Source organism: Chionomys nivalis, chromosome 5, assembly GCF_950005125.1.
Source record: "Chionomys nivalis chromosome 5, mChiNiv1.1, whole genome shotgun sequence".
Taxonomy (NCBI): Eukaryota; Metazoa; Chordata; class Mammalia; order Rodentia; family Cricetidae; genus Chionomys; species Chionomys nivalis.
Genome location: NC_080090.1, coordinates 82,721,612 through 82,746,902, shown reverse-complemented (window position 1 = coordinate 82,746,902; position 25,291 = coordinate 82,721,612). Strand labels below are relative to the sequence as shown.

The window sequence follows — 25,291 nt, the reverse complement described above, 5'->3', positions numbered from 1 at the left end:
TGGGAATTGAACTCTGGACCTCTGGAAGAACAGCCAGTGTTCTTAACCTCTGAGCCATCTCCCCAGCTTGCATTCTTATAGCACCTAGGACACCATAGTGAGCTGGGCCCTCCTACATCAATTATCAATCAAGAAAATGCATCAGGGTCTTGCCCACAGGTCAATCTGGTGGGATCATTTTTTCATCTGAGGCTCCTGCTTCCCAAATTACTCTAGCTTGGTCAAGCTGACATAAAACAAGCCAGCGCACGCGCGCGCACACACACACACACACACACACAAACACACACATCTATACACCCACATAACGTTTACTTAATGGCTTCACATCCATCTATACATATTCACATAGCTTTACAGTATCTTGGTGAAAAAGACAAGTAGGGTAACACACAGGTAAATAACAGAAGTAAATACTTAGAACACTGTCAGGCACTGCTCTAAACATGAATCCTAACCACCTTTTATGTGTTTGACATTAAAAAAAAAAAAAAGAACAGTTATCTTGCCCCAAGACACCACAGCTATAAATACAGAAATTTAGTTCTAAGCAGGTAATACACTAAAAAATGGCTTTGATATTCCAAGATCACAAGGGTGGAAGGTGGAAGATGCAAGGCCACGGTGCTATTTTCATTTTATTAAGGCACAGCATAAACCTTAGATGAAAGGTCTACTTTGAAAACAACCCTGGTAGTACAAGAAGAGTAAGCATTTAGAGCAAAATGTGCTTCAAATGCAGGCAGGTGTGGTGGCACACACTCAGGTGAATCCAGCACTCAGGAGGTATAAGCAGGGAGCTGTGTGAGTTCAAGGCTACCCTGGTCTACAAACTGAATTCCAGGATATCCAGGACAATCAGGGGCTACACAGAGAAACCTTGTCAACAAACACACAAAACATTACTTCAGATATGCTTACAAGTAGTTTTGTCAGGCAACAGTGGCTCACACCTTTAATCCCAAAACGCAGGAGGATCTCTGACTTCGAGGCCAGCATGGTCTACAGAGTGAGTTCCAGGACAGACAGGGGTACACAAAGAAACCCTGTCTTTAATCCTCTCCAAAGTATTTTTCAACCCTCTAAAGAATGAAAAAGTTGGGCTGGAGAGATGGCTCAGAGGTTAAGAGCATTGCCTGCTCTTCCAAAGGTCCTGAGTTCAATTTCCAGCAACCACATGGTGGCTCACAACCATCTGTAATGGGGTCTGGTGCCCTCTTTTGGCCTGCAGGCATACACACAGACAGAATAATGTATACATAATAAATATTTTTTAAAAAGTTGTCATGATACCAAGCTGTTCTCATAAATTTCTGCCTCCAGCCTTAATTAGAGGAGGCTCTCTTTACAACAAACAGCAATAAACACAGAGACAAGTGGCTACTCAAGGTGGTGACGGTTGAACTGGTTCAGCCCTAAAGACATTCATACCCTCTAAGGCAGTGGTTCTCACCCTTCCTAATGTCATAACCCTTTAATACAGTTCCTCATGCTGTGGTGACCCCCAACCAAGAAATTATTTTCGTTGCTACTTCATAGCTGCAACTTTGCTGCTGTTATGAATTGTAATGTATACAAGTATCTATTTTCTGATGATCTCAAGCGATCCCTGTGAAAGGGTTGGTTGACCCCCAAAAGGGGTTGCGAACCACAAGATGAGAAGCACTGCTTAAGGTTTGGGAACTATTACAGAAGAAGGAAGGGGTGAAGAGGTGTAAGAGCTGGTGTGAAAGCCATCTTCTGGGCACAACACGGCCAACACAATCATGTCCTCACCGCAGCTGGAGCCGCCTGCAATGAGCCCGCACAGACTGGGCCTGGTATCAAAACATCAGTAACTCACAGGGCCTGCCCTCCCTGCTAAACTCTTGGCTACACATGGATTCTGGGAGAACAGACACTGGCTAGTTGTGTATGCCACTGAGCTAGCCCATCAGGTTCCAATAAATAGCGTTATACCCAGGACACATTGATGGCCCTGATGAAACTCATCAAGTCACAAAGGGAATGGAAGCAAAGGGACTCCTAGGAAGAAGGGCAGAAGAGTTGGGGTTTCAAAGAGCATGGGAGGGGACAGCAATCAAGAGTGGACTGTATACTCATAGGAACTGTCAGGGATAAATTCAACAGCAGTTATTTTCTTAAAAAAGAAAAAGAAAAGAAAGAAAAACTCCATATTGAGTACTTTGCAGCCATTCTTCTGTCTGAGTGTCTTAAGGGCTGGGATGACAAGTGAGAGCCACCACACCCAACACAAATCCTCAAGGACATTCTCAAGAAAAGACTTTCAAAACAGATTACAATGGTTTACATATTATTTTTCAAAATTATTTGGAAGTGCATATATTTTTTGAAAAACAAGCCAAAACAGAATATTAGAAAAGAAACGGGCAAAAAGAGGTAAAATGTTTCATTCTTTTCTGAACTCTAGAACAAGACGCAAAATAAAAACTTATAATTATAGAACGGCTGAGTGAAATAGCTCTGTGAGAATTGCAAAGGATAAAGACAAGTTTTCTTGTGTGCCAGGTCTTTAATAGACCCTATCTCAATCGTGTTACCATCAACTGACTAGATTTACATTTTGAAATTCACAGACATTGGAAGTGCAGTAGCGACAGTATTGCTCAGGCAACAGTCTAGAAGAGGGTTAGCTGCCAGTTCATCCATATTCCTGTAAGAGGAACAGATTGCTTACGACAGAAAGGGGCAGCAGATAGGAGGGGACTGCCTCATTTTTCAAATCTTAAAAAAAAAAAAAGTTTCTGAAATAATTACTAACACTGATATACAAATTCTAAAAACATCCAACTAAAGGTAAGCCCAACTCTGACTTTTAATTAGCTGAAAAACATAAAGAGCCATCACTAACAATAAAAGAAACGCATAGTACTAGGAATCTAAGAAGCTACAATTAAAGATGCTTTTGACATCACACTGTTAAAGGGGGGCTGGAGAAAAGTTCAGAGAGTACCCGGCTGGCTGCCACACCTACCAGCCTGAGTCTGAATTGTACCAGTAATTCTAGGGCAGGAGAGGAGGTAGAGGCAGGTCAGAAGGTCACAAGCCAGCTAGCCCAGTACAGTAGAAATAAGAGAGTGTCCTGCATCAACAAGGTGAATGTTAAGGTCCAACTCCCAAAAGTTTGAGTTTTCGCAATTTTAATTATCCCCTAACTTCTACATCTTTCTTTCTGCCCCTTCCTACTCTAATGTCTCTGTCCTGTGTCACTTGTGCACAGAACTATGACAGAGAGCAGGCTCTTGTTACTAAAATAAAGCACAGCCTAAATACAGATGACACCAATTAAGAAGTCCTTCCTCCTCTGAGCTTCACTACCAAGCCATGTGCTGAGTACTGCACGTGCTGCATGGCATGCTCCTTCCAGATCATTATGGAAGCGCCAACCTACCTAATTACCTTGAATGCCACAAAAAACCTAAACTCACAGGAGTCAGGTTTCTCAGTGGCCAAGGTTACAATATGATGAAGACTAGAAGGAACTTTAGTGTTGTATGAAAGCGTAAATGTCAGCATAAATACAGAGTATTTAAAACATACTATACACAGGGAAAAATAAAAAATACATGTAGCTATATGTTCTCTGTTAGCTTTCTGCTAAATTAACATTCCACAGCAATCTACAATCTGTACCTTAGTTTCCAGCATTCTTCCCATCAAAGCCTGGTACAGAGAAAGTACAGGATAGCTTAGAACACCTATGTTCCCACAGACAGTGCTTAACTATGTGTGAGCATGAATGCCAGAGAGGAAGGAGATGCTGTAAGAAGTGGTGCAACTACGTCAAGGGGATGGAGGCTCCAGACGGAAGGGAATCCTACTGGTCAGATCTAGGGCGATTTGAGTTATACCAAATGCATAACAGTAAAGATTAAAATGCATTGAATAAAAGATGAACCAACGATTCTGCCCCAACAGATAAGTAAATACATAGGAAAGAAAGAGCTCTTCTTGTAGTAGCTAATAAACGAGGAGAAATGACAGCAATAATTGTTAGATTCAGGAAAAATCATTACTTGATGTTAAAATAGTAGGCACAAGTTTACAGAGTCAAATTCCCATAAATTATTAACTAAAAATGGGAAAAAAAAAAAAAGCGGGGCTGGAGAGATGACCCTGTGGTTAAAAGAATGTGCTGTTTCTACAGAAGACCGGGGTTGAATTCCCAGCACTAACCATCTCTAACTCCACTTCCAGGGGACCCAACACTCTTCTGACCTCCTCCGGTACCAGGCACACACGTGTACAGTCATACAAGCAGGCAAATCATTCACACATGTAAAATAAAAATAAATCTTTTTTTAAATGTAAAGAATTCATTTTATAGTGGAGAAACTTTGGCAAATGATCGCAGCAAACATCCCTGACAGTGAAACAAACACCATATCATGTGATCTGATTTACTGAGAATACGTATCTTTTGTGGCAGTTTTGCCAGATTTGTATTACCTTCAACTACTACAACATTAGACAAATCCAAGTTCAGAAACATCCCGTAAATAACTGACCCATTTTTTTCTAAGATAAAAGCGCATTTTATTTTTTTTAAAAAAAATTAACATTGAAGGTTCACACACTGGGGAATAATGCAAAAGAGGAGTTACCACTTCTCTACCCCAACCCCAGAGCTTCCTGGCATCACTGTATAAGAGGATGTCAAGTCACTCTGACCTTGGGAGGAACACAGTGGGCAAAGAAACTTTCTTCTATTTGAACAACTTTCCTTCGGGTTATCTGGCTCGTCTTTAGGTGCCAGGACACCTCTGCCAAGGGCCTTGTGGAACGCAGAGATGGTGCTATGCAAAGAGGCAACAGGACACATCTGGTGTAGAAAAACAAACAGTGGCTGTGGCGGTGGTGGTAATCATAAGAGAAGAAAAGAAAGAAGGTCAAAGGAGATGGAAGACAGACGTTACCAGGGATTTGGGACATGGTCTGTAGTTCCTGAGCTTCTATCAACTTAACTGAGAGAAGTTAAGTTACCCTCTGCTTCTACAGTTCTAAGCATTCCTATTCTGGCAAACGGCCAGAACCCATGCGAGGATCTCATCACCATTCTAGCCACTCAGGCCCACGGTGGAAGGAGACATCCGCTAAGGAAAGCCCAGCATTCCGGAGCACTGAAGAGGACCACAGGGAAGGAGGTGAGCCAGGCAACTCCTGTAGAAAACCGGTTGCTTTTACCAGGCACACAGTGTAAAGGTAGATTGGCAAGGACTAACACAGGGGCCAAGGGAAAAGCCTGAGGCACAGCTCAGCATGTAGCTTGGTGCTTGGGCTTTAAAATGTTGCTGTCATGACAGACTCCAGAACTATTAAAGATTAAAAGCGAATGTAAACACACTAAGTATGATGCATGATCCATAATTTGACTTTGCAATGAGAAATAAAATAGATAATTAGCACTGAAACAAAATTAAACATGGGTTGTGGATTAGAAAATATATCATAGCTAATTTTCTGATTTTTTATGGAGATTATCTAAGAGAATTAATTTATATTTAAAGAAATACAGTGAAATAACTGGGGCATAGTGGTACAATGTCCCCAGTGCATAAATAAAAAAAAAACCACATATTTGTATTTGTATTTATCTATGTAAGTCACACATACACATATATAATGTATACATGTGTTTCTGTAGAAGGAGGAAGGGAGAACAGAATGATAAACTGAATGTTAACACTTGGTAAATCTAGGTGAAGGGAAAAGTATAAGACCTCAAAATGGCCAGGCGGTTGTGGCGCACGCCTTTAATCCCAGCACCAGGTAGGCAGAGGCAGGTGGATCTCTTTTGAGGCCAGCCTGATCTACAAGAACTAGTTCTAGGACAGGTTCCAAAACTACAGAGAAACCCTGTCTCGAAAAACCAAAAAAGACCTCAAAATGCCGTCTACCAATCTTTCCTGCCAGACCTAAATATCTTCCACAGTTCTACACACCAATGAACTACAGGGTTCTTCTGGCTGTATAAGCCAGAAACCTAGGAGTCATCATTACTACTATTTTCCTCTCTTTTAACCTTCAAAAAAAGCTCAGAGCCCAGACTGAATGTTTCCCTTACCATGTCAACTCACGTCTCTTTCGCCCATACAATCAGCACTTTTCAATGACTACATTTATTGCTGGTTTTGTCGGCCCATGTTCATTATTGTGTTCATTCCAAAGCATACCCTACTTGGGGTTGAGACAAGGGCTCAGTGGGTAAAACGTTTGCTGCGCAAGTGAAGGAACCTGAGTTCAGATCCCCGGCACCTATATAAAAGCTGAACAGAACAGCACACACCTATGACCCCAGTGCTGGGGAAGGAGACAGGTAAGTCTTGGGGATTTTGATGTCAAGCCAGCATAGTCAAAGCGGTGAGCTCCAGGTTCTGAAAAAGCCTGTCTTTTAAAAAAAAGGTAAAAAGCAACAGAGGAAGACACTGAATGCTGACCTCTGTGAAAGCACCTGTGCGTGTGCACTTGCACGCGCGCACACACTATGATTTTTAATTAAAATAAAATTTCAAATTAAATCACTCTTTCTAGTCAAACCCTGCTTATTCTGCATAAGCAAAGTCAATCATGCACAGAGCCCATCCATCCCAAGGGTTTTCTTTTCTTTTTTTTCTCAAGGGTTTTCAATTATTTTTTCTTTCACTGAGGATTAAAGTCCTTCCTCTGGCATATAAGAAAAAAGTGCTCTTGTCTCTGCCAGCCACACTCGGCTTCTAGAAACCAAGTTTTCCTACTACAGAGCCTTTGCACATTCTGGTCACCCGTGCTGCAATGTTCTCTCTTCCTATTCTTTATACCCTTTTAGATTCCCAGAGGTCAGTGATTTACAGCATGGTCCAATTATCCCTCTAAGAAAAGAAAAGAATGTACCATTTATCCTGCTGTCCCTATATCTCAGTGTGCCTTTAAAGACTATTCAATTCTATTAGAAAAGATAAGTGAGTTTGTAGTTTATAAAACATAACTATGTGTTGAGGTATTTCAAGTAAGGAAAAGTTTAGCAACCAGGGACTCAATAGGATGTATTTAAGTGTTCGTATTATATGTATACAAACATAAGGAATGGAAAAAATATGCTCATGAAGCACCTATATACTAAATATTCATGTTACAAATGATACACATATATGGTACTAAATATTTATGATACAGTAAATACAAAGAAAGGGTCCATAAAAATTAATATTCATGAGTCCTTAATCCAGCCACCCAACAATGATGTAACTATGGCCTAGATGCTTGCTACCCAAGGAACACAAAATTCATGACTATTCATCAAACTTACTGGGAAGCTTCAACTGTGGCAGACATGCCCATTCCTCTATTGTCTCTGATAAGACAGTATGTGTCCGTGGCTGTGTTTCCCTAAGGGGCTCCTTGTTGGAATTTCAACTCTTGTCCTGATGACCATACCAAGAGCAGGAGAAACTAAAGTGGCAGAAAGGATGGACATAAAAATGTTGTCTATCGCAGAATTTGAAATATGGCTCTGCCTGCTTCCACCTTAACCTAATTATATTATCTTTCCCTCTTGCTTCTTTCTGTAGACTGATGTGACAAGTCATGAGAGTGAGCTTTCATGTTATTTTCTCTGCTTTCTCTTCCAACACCTCTGGGATGGGCTGTCTGGTATGTGCTTAGAGGTTATTACTGTATCAGGGTAATTTCCCACACAGCACTTAGGGCAACCAAGTAATACTGGGAAGTTTCTTTCTTTTTTTTTTCTTCAAGACAGGGTTTCTCTGTGTAATAGTCTTGGTTGTTCTTGAGCTCACTTTGTGTGACCAGGCTGGCCTCAAACTCTCAGAAATCTGCCTGCTTCTGCCTTCCAAATGCTGGGACTAAAGATGTACGCCACCAAGCCTGGCAGCAAGAAGTTTCTTTTTAAAGGGACATTCCAATGAGCAGAAGACATTATGATAAAGTGACAGACAGATATGAATATAACCTGGTTAAAACAAAATCCACATACACAAAACCCAATTTTTTTTAAAAAAAAATGAATGTAATCTATTCTCTAAATCAAAGTATCAACTCAGAAACACAGAAGAAAATAAATTTGTTAATTCTCTGAAGATCTAAAGAATAAAAAATTTCATTCCTACAAAACTACCACCTGGGGGCTAGAGGCAGGAGGATCCGGAGCTGAAAGTCATCTTTGGCTACAAATGTGCAAGGCCAGACTGGCTTCCTAAGACCCTGTCTCAAAACAACATCATACAAGCTTTCCTTTTATCAGCATGTACTGTGGCAAACGCCGTGATGACATTTTGAAGGAAGTGTGCTTCTGTGGTTCTCCAGTCCTCACTTCTCTTACCGGCTTGCTTCCCTGTTCCTGACTTGCAGCCTCCCCACATGACTCTTCTCATTGGTCATGTCCCACGTGACCTTCTGCCTACCCTCTACCTTTCTTCACCGCCTATCACCCTCCTCTTGGATTCCTTTCCAGAATTTAGACTTTTACCACACGTATGTCCTGTATACGCTATAAGCAGGATCTGTACATTTAGAAGAACATGAGATTTGTTTTTCTGAGTCTAGGTGACCACACTTAATTATTATTATACTTTCTAGATTCATCCATTTTTTCTTTTCCAATTTCATGATTCATTTTTCTTTAACATATGTACCACATTTTCATTATCCATCTGTTGATGGCCATTTAGAGTGGTTCCATTTCCCTGCTATCAGGAATAAAATAATAAACATGGCTGTGCAAATGTCTCTGTGGAGGATATAGAGTCCTTCGGGTTTGTTTCCAGGAGTGGTATAGCTGAAACCCAAGGCATTTTATTGAACAAATAGTCTGCTTTCTCCAACAAGCAATTGCAAGAAAGACAAAATAAGACAGAGAGGGAGTCTATATATTTGAAAAACAAAGACAAACTTCGACTGAATGGCCCTTTGCAGACCCTGACAAGGACAAGCAAAACAACTAGAAATAGAAGGTCTGCTGAAATGCTAATACTTATGCCTTGGGGTGGGACTCTGGTGATGAGAGCGACGTGGTCACAGTTTAGAGAGAGTTTGGCTTTGGACAGACAGAGCAGTTTCAAATTTGCTTTAAATAACTGGTGGGAGTGGAGTGAAAGTACCTACAGATGGACTAAGAACGGCCACAAGTTCATCACTGTGAAGGTAATGAGGCCACAAAAGTTTACTGTTAGTATACATAAATGAGATAGTTTAAGAAAAAGAAAAAAGCAAGATAAGAATGCAAAACTTTCACGTAATCATCAGTAAAGGGCTCTGAACTGTGGGTCCTGGCTGACACCTGGACCACCTACAGCTGTTTTGTACCATGACAACCAGAGAATGAAACCAGCCGTGATGAAGGGTACAGCTAAAGGAATCAGGGAAAAACAAGACCTGAAAACTCATCCAAATCCACCCTACTTTAGGACTCTTGTAGTTTTATAAACAAACACATGCTCCTTATTGTTAGTCAATTTGAGGTGGGTTTTCCATTAATCACAAATGAAACTATCTCCTACCCACTCTCAACCTAGTCACATTTGTCGGCATGTACTAGCTCAAACATCCAGTAGATCCCCATCATAACCTTTAGTCCTACTCAAGTCCATTTCCTATTCTATTTCCAAGATTTCGTTTTCCTTTATGATAACATGCATGTAACATGAAGTATACCTTTCAGCCTTTTTGAAGTATACTCCTTGACAGCTTCTGAAAAATATTTCTGATGAGCTACCTTGCCCAGAACACAAACTGAGTAGGTCAGGGTGCCAGGCAGGAAGGAAAATTTTCAGTAGATTTAGCTGGATGGTCAAAGATAATCTTACTAGCCCCTCTATGCCTGTTTCTTCACTTATTAAAAAAAAAAAAAGAAAGAAAGAAAGAAGACTATATTTTGGCTTTCAATATGAATACTCTTTATACTTTAATGTACAAATACCATTTTAACCTGACAATGTGTTACACCAGAAGGTGCAGAGAACACTATGGAATTTGGACAAGAACTGAGGATGCTGATAAAATTCTATAATATACAAGAGAGGCCCTAGAATGAAGCACTGCCTGATCAATAGTTCTATAGTTGGGAAACCCTGATTTAGAGATTTAGGGGAAGAAATAACATATCTGCTCAATAGGGTTGTTCTCAGAAAACTGTAAAATGTAAAATGCTTTGAATAGTAATAGTAATTAGCTCAAAGTACATGGTATAATAAAATAATGGTTTTTATTTTAATTCAGTGCATTTAGGATAATTTATCTACTAGCAACAACAACAAAACCTGATCGTAAGTACCACTGTGCACTAATTTACCTTTCAGACTATTTTCCCTCCACTTCACTACATAAACCTTGCCAAATCTGTTGCTTCACTACCACCACCTAGATGTTCCACCTCCATGGCCTGCATCCAAACCATTTTCTCCATCTTCAATGCCTATTTCAGGGTCTTGTTTCAACCGGCCTCCTTTACTACAGAGACCTGACTTCAGACTGCTGAGCTGAAAGTGATCTCCCTGGACTAGCCTCCAGCACTCCCACTTGTACCAGCCTCTCTGAATGGCACTGTGGCCACTGTGAGCCTCTTATCCTGAACTATCCTGTAGTTAGACTTTCCTCTTTGCTTGAACCACTGTCCAGCAAACACCTTTCCTCCTAGGGCCTCAGTGCTAGTATCCTAGTATTCTAAGAAAAAAAAAAAGTAAACATTTATTAATTAACTTATTTACTGGATGGGGGAGGAAGGAAGGCTTGTCTCGTGGTGCATGTGTGAAAGTCAAAGAACAACTTGCCAGGGTCAGTATCTCCTTCCACCATGTAGTAGTTCCTAGGGCTCGACCTCAAGCTGAGCCAGCTCACTGGTCTATATGCTCTTACAATACAACTCTTAACTGATCGCTCTGACTCTGCCTCCTTTTCCTCTAAGTCCTCACTCTTCTAAATTGTGTCTTTAACCTTTTCTGTTGTGTGGAGAGCGGCGGGGCTGCGTCCCCGGCACCCGGACGCCTGCATGGCTAGCTTATGCCCCGAAATAATTACACAGAGACTGTATTCTTTTAAACACTGCCTGGCCCATTAGTTTCAGCTTCTTATTGGCTAGCTCTTACATATTGATCTAACCCATTTCTAATATTTTGTGTAGCACCACGAGCTGGCTTACCAGGGAAGATCTTAACCTGTGTCTGTCTGGAGTGGGAGAATCATGGCGACTCCCTGACTCGGCTTCTTTCTCCCAGCATTCTGTTCTGTTTACTCCACCCACCTAAGGGTTGGCCTATCAAATGGGCCTAGGCAGTTTCTTTATTAATTAACCAATGAAAGCAACAGATTAGAAAGAAATCACTCCCACATCACTTTTCCTTGTCCTCAATAATCACATCTACCTGCAACTTACTATCCACAAAATACTCCAGTCTTGGCTTCGGAGTCACACTGCAGTCTTAGCTCTATTTGTAACTACCCACTTTACCGGATTTCTCAGACAACATATTTGGACCTATCCATCTAGCTCAAAAATATCCATCTGCATTCCCACCAAAACCGCTGCTCCTCTGTTAACTGGTGTCACAGTTTACCTTCCAGTCACAAATCTCCCAATTTCACTTTCTCTAAATCCTCGGGTGGCCTTCAAAATCACCCATGGATGCCGGGCAATGGTGGCGCACGCCTTTAATCCCAGCACTTGGGAGGAAGAGGCAAGCAGATCTCTGTGAGTTAGAGGCCAGCCTGGTCTACAAGACCTAGTTCCAGGACATCCAGGACAATTACACAGAGAAATCCTGTCACAAAAAAACCAAAAAAAAAAAAAAAAAAAAAAAAAAAATTCACCCATGTATCCCAAATTCAGTCCTTTAGAAATACTAAGGATTAAATTTCTGCAATATTTCTCTGCCTCTTGCTTCTTTTCCCTTCCTTTGGCCCATGGAATGTTCTCAACTAGTAAAAGCATACAGCAAGTCAGACTTCCCTGGTTTTGATCCTGATTCCATTGGTTTGGTGCCTTTGGATAAACTCCAAAAGCCACAAATCTCATTTTCCTCCCCAGTAAAACTGGGATGAGTAACAGTTTCCACTTCTTGAGGCCATCAAGAGGATTAAAATGAGATACTATGTGAAGTGTATGACACCCAGTAACTGCTCAATGAATACAGCAGACTTATTATTATTTCCACCCCCACCTTGAGCCCTCATCACCTCTTGCCCAGACTCTTGCAATAATGTCCCAAATGGCCTCTTTGTACTGAGTCTCTTTTTCACCTCATGGCTACTCATTCCTTGTAAATATTTAGGAGCCAAGACTTCTATGAGAATTTAACAATATCTGCCGGGGCATAAAAGAAATGGGACAAGGTATATTATGACAGCAAATGATTTTATACCACTAACTAGATGGCATAAGAAAAAGGGCTGGGTAGATGATGCTGTCTTTAAGTACGAGTGCTTGTTATACAAGTCTGAGGGCCTCAGTTTGGATCCTACACAAAAAGCCAGGGTTGGTGGAAGCACACATCTATAAGGCCAGCACTGAGGGGGAAGAAAAGTGAGGATCCCTGGAGTTTGCTAGCCAGTCAATCTAGCCAGATTGGTGAGCTGCAGGTTCAATGAGAAATCTTGTCTCAAAAAGAGGAGGGCAGTTCTGCCTATGGCCTTCACAGACATGCGCACACGTGTACCTACACACACGTACACACAAAAGACAATACAGCTACTAAGGTGAAAATGAGAAATTGGCACTACAAATTGGGCCTTAAGGGGGGTATGATGGCTCCCATTTGCAATCACAGCACTCCAGGGGCTGAATAAAACAACTCACATAAATTCCAAGCTAGCCAGAACTGTACAGAAAGAACCTGTGTCAATACACACACACACACACACACACACACACACACCAGGCATAGTGGTGCATGCCTTCAATTCCAGCACTTAGAAGGCAGAGACAGGAGGACCTGTATGATTCCAGGCCAGTCTGGTCTACATAGTGACTATGAGGCCAGCCAGGACTATACTACATAGTAAGACCACACACACACACACACACACACACACACGAGTGTGGGAAGGAGAAAGGGAGTGGGATTCATTCCAAGAGCTTCTACACCCATCAGTTGGAAGAGTCAAAAGAACAAAACATCGAAGGTAATCTCAGTTATGTTGCTGCTTGAATGTGTTGTTTTCAAACACAGCAGCGGTCATCACACAGTTCAGCTTCTCTAGGCTACATGAGACACTGTCTTTCAAAAACCGAACACTAATGAATTCATACACTCTCTAAAAGATGGGGCCTATGGAATATTTTTCAGGACAAGAAGAGTATTATTCATGCAAATACCTCTAATCTGCTTTCTAGGTATCACAATGCCAGTGTCTCTTATTGGTTTTACAATTCAATTAATTTATTCTTTGTCCAAAATTAATTCTGTATTAATCATTTTTAATTGCCTTTTCAACATACAGTTCTAAAGCTGATGATATTTTGTATAACAAAAGTTAGGAAGGGACAAGTAAGATTGCTTGGTGGATAAAGGCCTGCTGCCAAGTCTGACAGCTTGAGTTCCAGCCCTGGAGCCCACATGCTAAAGAGAGAACCGACTCCAGCAGGTTGGCCTCTAATGGGTAGGTGTGTGATGCGCGCACAGCATATAAATGTAATAAATAAATTATTTCTAAAACTTTGAACATTTCTAACAACAACAACAAAAAGCCTGCACATTATCCTAAAACTGTTGGGTCAACATTTTGAATAAATGAATACAATTATTAACTTTGAAATATTTACCTATTAACCTTTTTGTGTTTATGGCAAGTAAAAATGTAACAAAAATTAAAAAAAAAACTTACCTTTTTTCTAGTCACTCTATGTAAGTTTATATTTTAAAGATTGTCAATAGGAGCTGGAGAGATGGCTCAGTGGTTAAGAGCACTGGCTGCTCTTGCAGAGGACTAGGATTCAATTCCCAGCACGATCCAACACCCTCACACAGACATACATACATGCAGTTAAAACACCAATGCACATAAAATAAAAACAATAATGAAACAAAAAAGCCTGTCAGTAAAGCAGAGCAAAGGTGACCATGGCACCCATCTCTAGCCCAGCACAGAGGCCTAGCACTAAGGCAAAGCACTACTATGAAGTTGAGGTCAGTCTGAGCTTCACAGCAAGCACCAGGTCAGGTGAATACACAGTGAGATGAAAGGATGGCTCAGAAAACACACGTGTGCTTGCGCACACACACATACACACACACACACACACACACACCTTAAAGAATCTATCAATTTGTAAGCTACTCTCTTAAGGTCTTCCTCAGATCTTTTTATCCATGTCAGTGGCTGCCCTGGCTCTCTCCTGCGCAAATGTGGAGTACACTGACATCAGAGCTGTGAATCCTCCAGTAAAACAATGCAGAGCACCGGCAGAAGGCAGATCGCACTGACAGTATAGTCCCATACTTCCTTTCTCCTCAAGTGTGTTCCAGTACTCCAGAATCCAGTGACCGGCCTGACATACATCCCGAAAGTAGGGCATGTCTGCTCAGAAGCCTCTGGGAGAGGGAACAGCACAGCGTTCACTTTTGTGCTACAAGCACCCCTCTCAGTTTCAGATGGCGAAAATGCCCCGGGTCCTCTCTGTCTTCTAGCTTCCACACAGGAAACACTGCCGATTTCCCTGTTTCTCACTCAGAGCCTCATCAGTTCTCCAAATAGATATTTAGTATAGTGCTTCCCATTTTTATATCAGTTTTTTTAAAAGTATTATCTGTGCTTCCTATTAGGCATAAACATAAAAATTCCTTCTAAACTAACAAACACGTTCCTAAATGGGGGAATTCATCTACTCTTTAACCCAGATGTGCACGTCCTGAAAACACTGCCCTATGTGTAAGGCTAAACAATAAAGCAGGATTAAACCATTTAGCCACATATCTTCACAGTCCTGAAACTGGAAACCAGTCATCCTCCGCGAAACATCCAGAGGACATTTTGCAAGCACTGAAGAACTTCACTAATTTTTTTTAAGCATTCCACAACATGAGCTCCTAAAGCAAGAGTTAAGGAATTACAGCAGGAGGCCCCCTTCCTGTTATTCTGCAAAGACTGGGCTATGGAGGGAGTGTTTAATTGCCATGGTACTACAGGATTTTTGTGTCAACAGCATATGCCTCTCCCAACCGCCCCCCCCCCCAAGAAACCACTTCTACATCAAAAAGAAAACCTCAAAGCAGGGAGGTTTTGTTTATCTGATTTTATGATCAAAATACATTTAGAAAAAGGGATATGCCTCGATGATATTAAGTGAAAACAGCACCATACAGTCAGAAAACTAAAACTGGTTTTAATGGGTGGCTTAACAAGGATTTAAAATGTGTACGGAAGGGTGGTAGAGGAATAAAGAATGACAGCAAAAATTAATACTGTACTTCAACAGAGACCACCTTTCATCCTATAAAACCTGAAGAGCAGCCACCATGACAAATGTCAAAATCAATGTAGCACCACGGACCATCCACCTTCTTCCAATAATAAATTCAGATTTCTTGGTAGGGTAATCACAATTATGACTGAGAGGGAAATGTATGCAGCACAATGAGGAAAACACCACAAATTGAAGCCATTTTAGGAAAACACGACAATTTGCTCGTTGAATTTACACACACACACACACGCTATTCAATAAAAGGAATCTGGACAACCCATCCCGCGATCAGTCAAGGGCACCTCATTTAAGACCAAACCTGCCTTCTTTCTTTTTCCTAGTGCTGGTCTCCCATCATCTCCCTGAACCTGTACCGGAAGACATACATGGGGGAAGGGGTGGAATCAGGAACAAAAACCGGGATGTGGACACGATCGGGAGGAAGAGGAAGACAAGACACCACTTACCTGTCCCAAAGGCTTTCGCCACCAGCCAGGCCAGATTGCAGGCGATTTTGGCCCTGGAGAAGTCATAGTGGTCAAAGGGCTTGATGGCTGGAACAATGAACGTCCTTCTCATCTCCCGCGGGTCTGCAGCATCCCCCATCTTTCACGGCGGCTGGTCGGGACGGCGGGACGACAGCCTTCACATGGTGTGGCGAAGAGGGACTTCAGATCGTCCGCGCCGGTCGCGGCCCTCCCGGGCGTCGGGCGCGGAAAAACTCAGCTGCGCTCGTGGCGAGCCCGCCGCCGCCCGCGGGAGCCGCCGCGGCCCCGGGCATAGACGTGAGGCGACGCCGGGCCGCGCTCGCTCCGGCCCCGGTCTGCCCCGCCGCCTCCCCTTTGTCTCCGTTTAGTCACACGGGCTCGGAGGAGGGTGGCGGCTGCGAGGGCCCGGAATGCTCGGGCGGGGGCAGCCTGGACGATCACGTCGCGGACAGTGTCCGGGCCATGGCGGAGCGCGCACGCCCCGCCTCACTCACGGCCGCCCCTCGGGCCGCGGGACCCGCCGCGGAAAACGTCAGAATCGCTGCAGCGCGCGAGCCGCCCGCGGCCCGGCGCTTCCCCGGCGCTCCCGTCGCCGCCGCCCGCCTCCTCGGCGAAGCTCACGGCCGAGGCAGCGGTCCGGAGGAGGCCGCAAATCACGGGCCCGCGGCTCCTGCCTTATCGGGCTCGCCCTCGTATTTTCCGCTACCCCTCCCGATGCCGGCCGCGTCGCTCCCCTCCAGTCGCCGCCGCCGTCGCCGCTGCGGTTTTCCGGCTGCGGCACTGGATGGGGAGCAGATGGGGAAACTGAGCATGCGCTTGGCGCGCCCGGCCCCGCCCCCGCCACTGCCCGGCGTCGCCGCGCGCACTGAGCATGCCCAGCCCGCGCCGGGCTCCGCGCCCCTGCCCATTAATCAACAGAGTGCCCGCTTGAGTGGACGTCCTGTACGTCCCCGGCTTCGGGCTGCCGCCGCTGACACTGCTGGAGGAGGCCAGGAGAGAAAGGGAGGAGAGAGGCTTTTTCCTCCAGATACACGTGGTTCAGCCGAGAGAACTCGTATTTATTCCAAATGCTGCTTATGTCACACACGTATTGCTGCGAACCTGCCTTGCACACCTGCTTAGTCCTTGCAGTAACCCTGAGAGATAGGTGTTATAGCTGGTTGACCACGAAATTATGGAGGGATGTAGTGAGTTAAGGCACCCACGGGGTTTAGACAGGGTTGAAGGTCAGTTTAAAGTCTCTAAACCTGTATTGTATTTATATTTAAACCTGTATTGTATTTATATAAAGACATTTTAACTTGCTACTCCCCACCGAAGTTTTCTAAATGAGGGGACAGGTTTTCGGTGCCTTCCGTTTCCTCATAGAAAGAAGCAGAAATCGTTTCTCACACACACACACACACACACACACACAAATGCACAATTATGATTTGTCGTAGATTTCTATGAATTCGTTTGGCTCCCCGAGACGGGCATGCTTTCTCCGACCTGTGCATTGGTCCTGTCACTGTGGTCTCTCTGTCCTTGTGACTTTAAGCCCCTCCAGAAACTCCCTCCAGAAAGCCTTCCCTAATAACTGCCAACTTCCCAAGCAGAGGTGCCATATAGGCCCCTCCCGGGTTGTTTCCAGAGCATTGCATATCCTTTATGTTATCACTCTGGCCACATTGTATGCCAGTCACTAACTGTCATTCACACAGATGACATTGTCTATCTCTAGCACTATATGATGCTCACCCTAACTGGTTGCTCTATTAATGGGTGGATGTTACTGTAGTTAATACTGAGTTTGGTTAACTCGGTTATTCTGAGTTTTGGTAGTTCCTTGAGTCTTATTTTAACACATTGTACTCTCATTTCGATTTATATAATTCTACTTTGTTTTCATTTTACAGAGAGAACTAAGACTCAGAAAAGCATCTTAAATTGCAGATATAGTAGAGGCACACTCACAGTTTGAACCCAGAACTATCTTACTTTACACAACTAGGGCCTCCCTGTTATTATCAGTCGTTTTTATTATCCATTATTATCAGGGAAGACATATGAAACACGAGGGGAGGAGCTTTGGACCCTACTAATTTCATTGGCAAGCCCCTCCCTTTTGATTCTGCTTAATCCCTAGAAACACTTCTCTCTGAACCCCATAAGGTATTACAGATAAGCCCCACTAACAAATGCAGAGCAGGAAAAAAAAAGCGCCAATAAAAACAATATGCCATTGGGGGATTGGCATATTTTTTTCAGTAATTCAATTAATATTAAGAGGGTTTTTCTCATAGGCAAGGCCCTTTGTAAAATTAACAAATAAATACTGGTGGTGAAAGCACATTCAAACGGTGGCCAGTTTCCACATCTATGTGATAAAATGGGCACTAATTATCTTCCTGTTCTAGGAGTAGAACTGAGGATCATAGAAACCAAGTGGCATGACCAAGATTTCTGGGTCCACTTGTATGGGAGTCTAGCTTCAAATTCAAGTCCAGGTCTTCTGTCTCCACTCCTCACTTTTCTGGGCTTCTTCTTCTTCTTCTTCTTCTTCTTCTTCTTCTTCTTCTTCTTCTTCTTCTTCTTCTTCTTCTTCTTCTTCTTCTTCTTCTTCTTCTTCTTTTCTCTTCTTCTTCTTCTTTTCTTCTTCTTCTTCTTCTTCTTCTTCTTCTTCTTCTTCTTCTTCTTCTTCTTCTTCTTCTTCTTCTTCTTCTTTTCTCTCCTCCTCCTCTTCTTTTCTCTCTCTCTCTCCCCCTCTCTCTCTTCCTCTCCCTCTCCCCCCCCCTCTCTCTCTCGATAGTGGCTGCTGGCACATATACAAATATACAAATAAGCAGCATGTAGTGTAAAACTGGTACATGCTGTAAGAGATTTTTAAAAAGCACAACAAAAATATATGGGTAGGGGGTACTTGGAAGGTGTCTTAGAGACTTCTGTTACATCTAATGTTCTTAAATCCAATTTCAACTGGATTCTAGCACACTCACATCAAGTTAAAAATCGGTAGCCTAGAAAAAGGAAGTGTTACCGAAATACTATGTCTGTTATTATATGAACCTACAAGCAAATAGAAGATTCTCAAAGTCAACGAGCAACCCGACCAGACCAAGTCACCTTTGTGCTGCCTGTGATCTAGCACAGCCCTGTGCGCAGACGGGGTTGAATCCCATTGAAAACCATTTCAACCTAAATAAAGTGCATGAGGAAGAGAAAAAGACAAAGACGGTGGCTGAGACTTGTCCCTTGACTGGACAGTGATGCCTAGTAAGGATACTATTACTATGACCCCAATTGGGAAGGAGTATGTTTAGGAATGAGGCGGGGAGGGGAGCACTGAAACAATGAGCAGCTTTTACTTTCAGAGAGGTGGTGAAACAACTCGGGGTCACAGAGGGAGGCTGCCATTAACAAGGAAACACCCTGAGTACAAAGGAGGAAGATTCATTTTCAGGGTGGCGGACACTCTAATAGGGTGCTCTTTGTGACACCTTCAGAATGCTCCTTTTTAGAGCTGGAAATCTCTGCGGACTATCACTGTTGAAAAGAAATGCTCTCCTCTGCCTTCTGGAGACAACTGACTTTGTTTGAAGTGAAAACAAAGCCCAGTGATTCTTTGAGCCTGTTCAACCAACTGCACAGCTTCCTTCTGCTTTTCATTTCGGAGTCTGGGATCTCAAGTTCATCAGGTGCTCCTATCCCCATGCATACACCACTTTCTTCTTTATCTTGTTTCCGTTTCCTGGAAACCCGAAAATGCCAAGCAGGCTTCTTTCCTTATGGCCATCCTCTACTTCCGCCTTTCAATAGACTTGTGTTTCTTCATTCACTCCTCAGCTATTGCTGATGGAGCTCCCAAGTGCTGAACCAGACAGCTGAAGAAGCAGCTGCCTTAGCCGGGCATGGTGACATGGGCCTGTAATTCCAGCACTGCATAAAAGAGGTGAAGATAGGAGGATCAGAGATTCAGTGCCATCCCAGGACACATGAATTCAAGGCCAGCCTGAGTGACATGAGACTCGTCTCAAAAACAAGGAAAGAAAAAGAGGGGAGAACGGAAAAGAGAAACTACAAGGAGGAGAGGAAGCAGCAACAGCAAATTCTTACTGAGAAAGCATGGAAACACAGAGCCCCCGTGATCCAAAAGGCCCAGTCTGTCTTCACTGTCAGGTCTGTGTCACCAGAGTTTAAAAGCCTTGTTATTTCCCCCACAGAAAATGTCATCATAGCGTAGCTCAGGTGACAGAGTGCTTGTGTAGCACGTAAGAAGCCCTGGATTTGACCTCTAGCATCGGGCCTGGGGGCACACACCAGGAATCCCAGCTTGGGAAATAGAGATAGGAAGATCAGGAGGTCAAGGCTATCCTGGGAGGCACAGTGAGTTTGAAACCAACCTGGGCCACTTAAGACCCTTCTCTTCCAAAGAAAGGGAGAAAGGGAGGGGCAGGAAGGAGGGGGACAGAGCACTGATATTATTTTGAATAGTGTACATGTGTGTTTGCAGAACATTCAGAGTTACAGTGATAGCAGCTAGCACTCACTGGGCACTCTCTGGGCACCAGGCTGTGTTCTCTGTATGTTAACTTACTTAATCTCATCACAGCCCCGTGATCCTCATTTGACGGCAAAAACCACTGAGAAGAAGGCATAAGTAATTAGAAGACCTTAGGTTGTTGGAATTTAGGAGTGAGACTGTAAGAAATACGAATCATCTAGTTTAAGAATAGGGATTGGAAATACAGCTAAACAGTAGATCACACAATATTCACAAGCATACACACAGACACATAAACATAGACAGACAGACACACACATATGCATACTCTCTCTCTTACACACACATACACATGCTCTCTCTCTCTCACACACACACACACATACACACGCTCTCTCTTACACACACACACCAGGTGGAGGGTTGTATGGGAACTCTTAATCAGTGGTAATAATGAGTTTCGTTGGATGCGTAGCTGCCTCTGATAAGCCAGTGTGAGACCAGCATCTACACCATGTGTCATTTCTAGATACAGCTGTGACTGTCATCTGAGGAGCTAACAAGCTTTCACAAGAATTACCTCATCAGTCTTGACAACAGTTCTAGTGTGGTATGATGTCTAGTGTGTGCTTGGCATGACAGAAACACTCAGAGGCCACATAACTTCCCAGAACCATGCCATGACTCAGCATCTGCACAGAATGGAGAAAGCTGGCCCCAGGGAATTCTCTGGCATCCTATAACAAAGTGTTTATTTATTCCTTATGCAAATCAACTTTCCTGAGTCACCAGTACTAAGTAAAGCTGCCATTATTTTTGAACACCGTTGAAGACAGGTAAGAGCGTTCAGAGGTAACTAAGAGATCACTGGGCTACAAGTAAAGACCCCAGGCCAACTTTATTTGTGCTGTGTGGCTGTCAGAACCACACCTCTCTCAGATTTCTACTCTTATAGCAGTAGGTGGGCCCAGGCAGCATCTGAGGTACCACCTGTGTCAACAGTTACCATGGAGAGGCATCTCTGTATCTTTCCAGATTACAACTGAAGGTCAAATAGGTCATGTGCCTGGCACTCAGCCTTTAAATCTTGAGTTACTTTTATACTTCCACGGAGTTTTATTATGCAGAAAGTTTAAGGGAAATTATAGAGCAGGAAACAGGACCTTCCAGTGAAGCTTGAGATCAAACGCCAAAGGGAAGAACTCTGGAGAGAGGGGGGATGGAAGCAAGCATTGTTGATTAAATACAGAACCCTGTGTGAGGTTTAGTTAGCACATCAGCAGAGCCTGTAGACGCCAACAAGGTTGAGAGTTTTAGAACAACTTCTAGATAGCTAGGAAGAGTTTTCTTTTCTGTCAATTTGATAGGTACAAGCCCATGCCCATGGGTAGAAAACTGATAGGAGTACACAAGGGTCCATGGCAGTATTCTGAGAGATCGCCAGAACATCAGAGTAAAAGGAGGAAAATATGGAACAGCCTTAGGATGACAGCACATTCTATATGCGTATACATAGACATAATTTTTAGTTAGCTGAAGATGTAACTCAGTGGTAGTGGATGCTCCTAGCTTGCAAGAGGCTCAAGATTTGACCTCCAGCAGCCAGGATAACTCACAGACACTTGTAGTTAAGGAAAAGAGGTGACACCTTTTTTTTTGGTTGATATTGCTTCATTTTGATTCATATGCATCTTTAGCCCAAATAACTGACAGTTTCTTTGATCTGACGCTTGCCCACATCTTGGAAACATCTTTCCTGCTCTCGCCACACTGCCGAGACCGTTCCCAAAACATCTTTCCTGCTCTCGCCACACTGCCGAGACCGTTCCCACGGAGCCGCCACACGATACCTTGTTGTGACTCTTGGGCTCTTGTTCCTTGGCTTCTTTGGCATGCAGGCCTTATGAGGGCCCCTTTGTTCTGACGCCTGTCTCCTGGCAGGTTCTGTGGCCTTCCAGTCAGCACCTGGTTCTCTCACTTCGCAATTCCCTCGCTGCCCGGCTTCTGACCTTCTTGCTCTCCTGCTCCATGGAGGAGTTGCTCAAGACTGCATTCTTGTTTGCCTTCTTTTTCTTTCTTAATCCCTTGGCATCACACTGTCCTCTTTTAGGTTGGTGGAATTTTGAAACAGGGTCTCTTAGTGTAGCCCAGGCTACCCTTGAACTCTCCCTATGCCACGTCGCATTTGCTGGGGTTGTAGGTGTATGGCACCACACAGTATTTCAAAACGACTGTGTGGTCCATTCTCCCACACAGACAATTTTTTGATGTGCATCTTGGCTCTGGAACCCTGTCTTTTCTTCTCCTCCTCCTCCTTATTTTTTGGGTTTTTTGTTTGTTTGTTTTGTTTTGTTTTGTTTTGTTTTGTTTTGTTTTTGACATAGCGTTTCTCTGTGTAACAGTCCTGGCTGTCCTGGAACTCACTCTGTTGAACATGCTGGCTTTGAACTCACTGAGATCGGCCTGTCTCTGCCTCCCAAGTGCTGGAATTAAATGCTTGCACCGCCACCTCCCAGCCTCTGTCTCTACACATGTTGATCCAACAAAAGCCCTACAATTTCAAATTTAGCAAGAGTTAAAAAATAAAACAAAATAGGCCCCTCACGTGGCCTCTAGATTCTGCTAGTGCTAACTTGTCTGTTGAAAATGTGATATCTATTCTCTAGCCTCCCTCGCTCTCTTTCATGGCATGCCATCTAAGCTCTTCAGTGCTAGAGATGGCCTAGGGTTAAGAACTCTTCCTGCCCTTACAGAGGACAGGAGTTCAGGCCTCAGCACTCATATGGATCTTCTGGTCTCCGTGGGCACCTGTGCGCACATTCATATGTACACACACACTCACTCACACACGTGCTTGTGCGTGCATGTTCACTAAGAGAGAGACCACATCTTTTGTGGGAGTCAGGAGGTGGTTATTGAAACAGGGTTTCTCTGTGTAGCTTTGGAGCTTGTCCTGGAACTCGCTCTGTAGACCAGGCTTGTCTTGAACTCACAGAGCTCTGCCTGCCTCTGCCTCCCGAGTGCTGGGATTAAAGGTGTGTGCCACCACCGCTTGGCTGAAACTACATCTTAAAAGAACAATCTTTCCCTTCTACCTTCTCTTTTGCATTCCTAAAAACTTTACACTTGCTTCCTCTCTTTTGAATGCCCAGGGTAGCCCACTAATCTTCCTAAGCCTGAAGTGTGAAGAGTCAAAAGTAGCCAGAGACATCAAGCTTCAGTGAGTTCATAAACTAGCACATTGTGTGGCTATTTGCCTCATTTTATATAAGATTGATAAAGGCTCAGATGGATTGCGGAAATTCTCAAGGTCTTCTGAGAACAGCAGCACTGAAGCCCAAACTTCTGCCTCCTGACTTCTAGTTCCAGAATTATCCTACCCTGTAGCTTACCAGACAAAAACCTAAATATGTGCCTTGACTTTGAGGTTCCTCTACAAAATGGTTTGTATTTGCATTTGTGTTTTTTCAGTTCTCACCTGTACATATAAAATCAAACTATTCTCAGGATTTTGGATGGATTTAACCATTCCATGGCTTATCTCTTGACAAATTTCAATGGTGTCGTTGGAGAGTCTGTGAGCTATCAAAATCCTTTCATCTCTCAATATTCAACTTCGGTGTCACCTTTCCCATGAAGCTTTCTCTGTCCTGCCCTCGGCTTTTGTCACCAATGCTCTTATGGTGTGTACTCTCCATATGCATGCGCGCGCGCACACACACACACACACACACACACACTCCTTATATACCTCTTCCTGAAGACAGAGATGATCTTATTCTACTGGATGCGCTCTAGTTGTTGGATAAATGAAGGTATTGATAAAATAAAAGGTCGCTACCAACAACAAAATCTGCATTGACACACTTTCTAGGATCCTGAAGCAGAACATAACATATAAGTGTCCCGGAGCTGTCTCTTCTTAATTGAACAATTTCCTTCTTAAGACATAAAGGGGGTTAAAGTCTTAAGAAACTATTGATAAATAAATTGATTAGTCAATAAATAACACTTTCATGGCTCAGGGAGTTCATGAAAGTTCAAATTCCATAATGACCACCCCCCCCATTTGCTTACATTTCCATACAATAAAAACTTAGCTATCTTATGTGGGAATTAAAAATGAGTGACACTCTTTAAAATATCCATTTCTTGGCTAGGCGGTGGTGGCGCACGCCTTTAATGCCAGCACTCAGGAGGCAGAGGCATGTGGATCTCTGTGAGTTCGAGGCCAACCTGGACTACAGAGCTAGTTCCAGGACAGGCTCCAAAGCTACAGAGAAACCCTGTCTCGAAAAAGAAAAAAAAAAACCATTTCTTATGAAATAACAGTAGTTGTAGCTAATGGTTGAACTGTAGTGCGTCCTCATTTCATAAGAAAAGATTGACAAGGGTCTCTCCAGTTCACTCGTTTGTTCAAAACCCTTGCGATTGCTTTATGAAATATCAAAATCCGATAAACGAACCAAGTGATTTATTACTTATTGGTTGTAAACAAAAGTAGCCCCTGCAGAACTGCACAGCAAAAATCAATTAAGTGTGCTTTGTATCTGCTGTGGAAATTGTTACCATTATGTTTTCTAGTGTGTTGATACCGAATCAAGTCATAGCACCTAGGCTAAGTTTTTCTTTTTTCCTGGTGTCTAAAAATACAAACAAAATCCTTTTTTTTTAAAAAATTTTAAAGCAAAAGCATGAAATGTTTGCATTAAATGTTAAAAGGTTAAATGTTTGCAGACCTCTTTAAGTAGCTTTTGACCCATCAGTGCAAATGTTCACTTTGTTCCTTCCAGCTGGAAAACCACTCTACAGTTCTTTGTGAGGTTTGCTCTCTAAGACAGGATGCCAGAAGGATTCTGAATTAACAGGAACAAAACATTAGCCTTCCTTCTCCTCACTTCCGTGTGT

The 25,291-nt window shown here is 43.2% G+C and overlaps 1 protein-coding gene across 4 annotated transcripts in view; it reads right to left on the bottom strand.

The window, feature by feature from the left end:
• Camsap2 (calmodulin regulated spectrin associated protein family member 2) overlaps positions 1 to 16,140 on the bottom strand; it is an 83,995-nt gene extending 67,855 nt beyond the window's left edge. For all 4 annotated transcript variants that reach the window (XM_057769182.1, XM_057769183.1, XM_057769184.1 and 1 more), the window contains exon 1: positions 15,880 to 16,140. In XM_057769182.1, coding sequence (XP_057625165.1) covers positions 15,880 to 16,018 — 139 coding nt within the window. In that variant the 5' untranslated portion in view covers positions 16,019 to 16,140. The remainder of the gene's footprint in view (positions 1 to 15,879) is intronic.
• Positions 16,141 to 25,291: the final 9,151 nt, after the last annotated feature.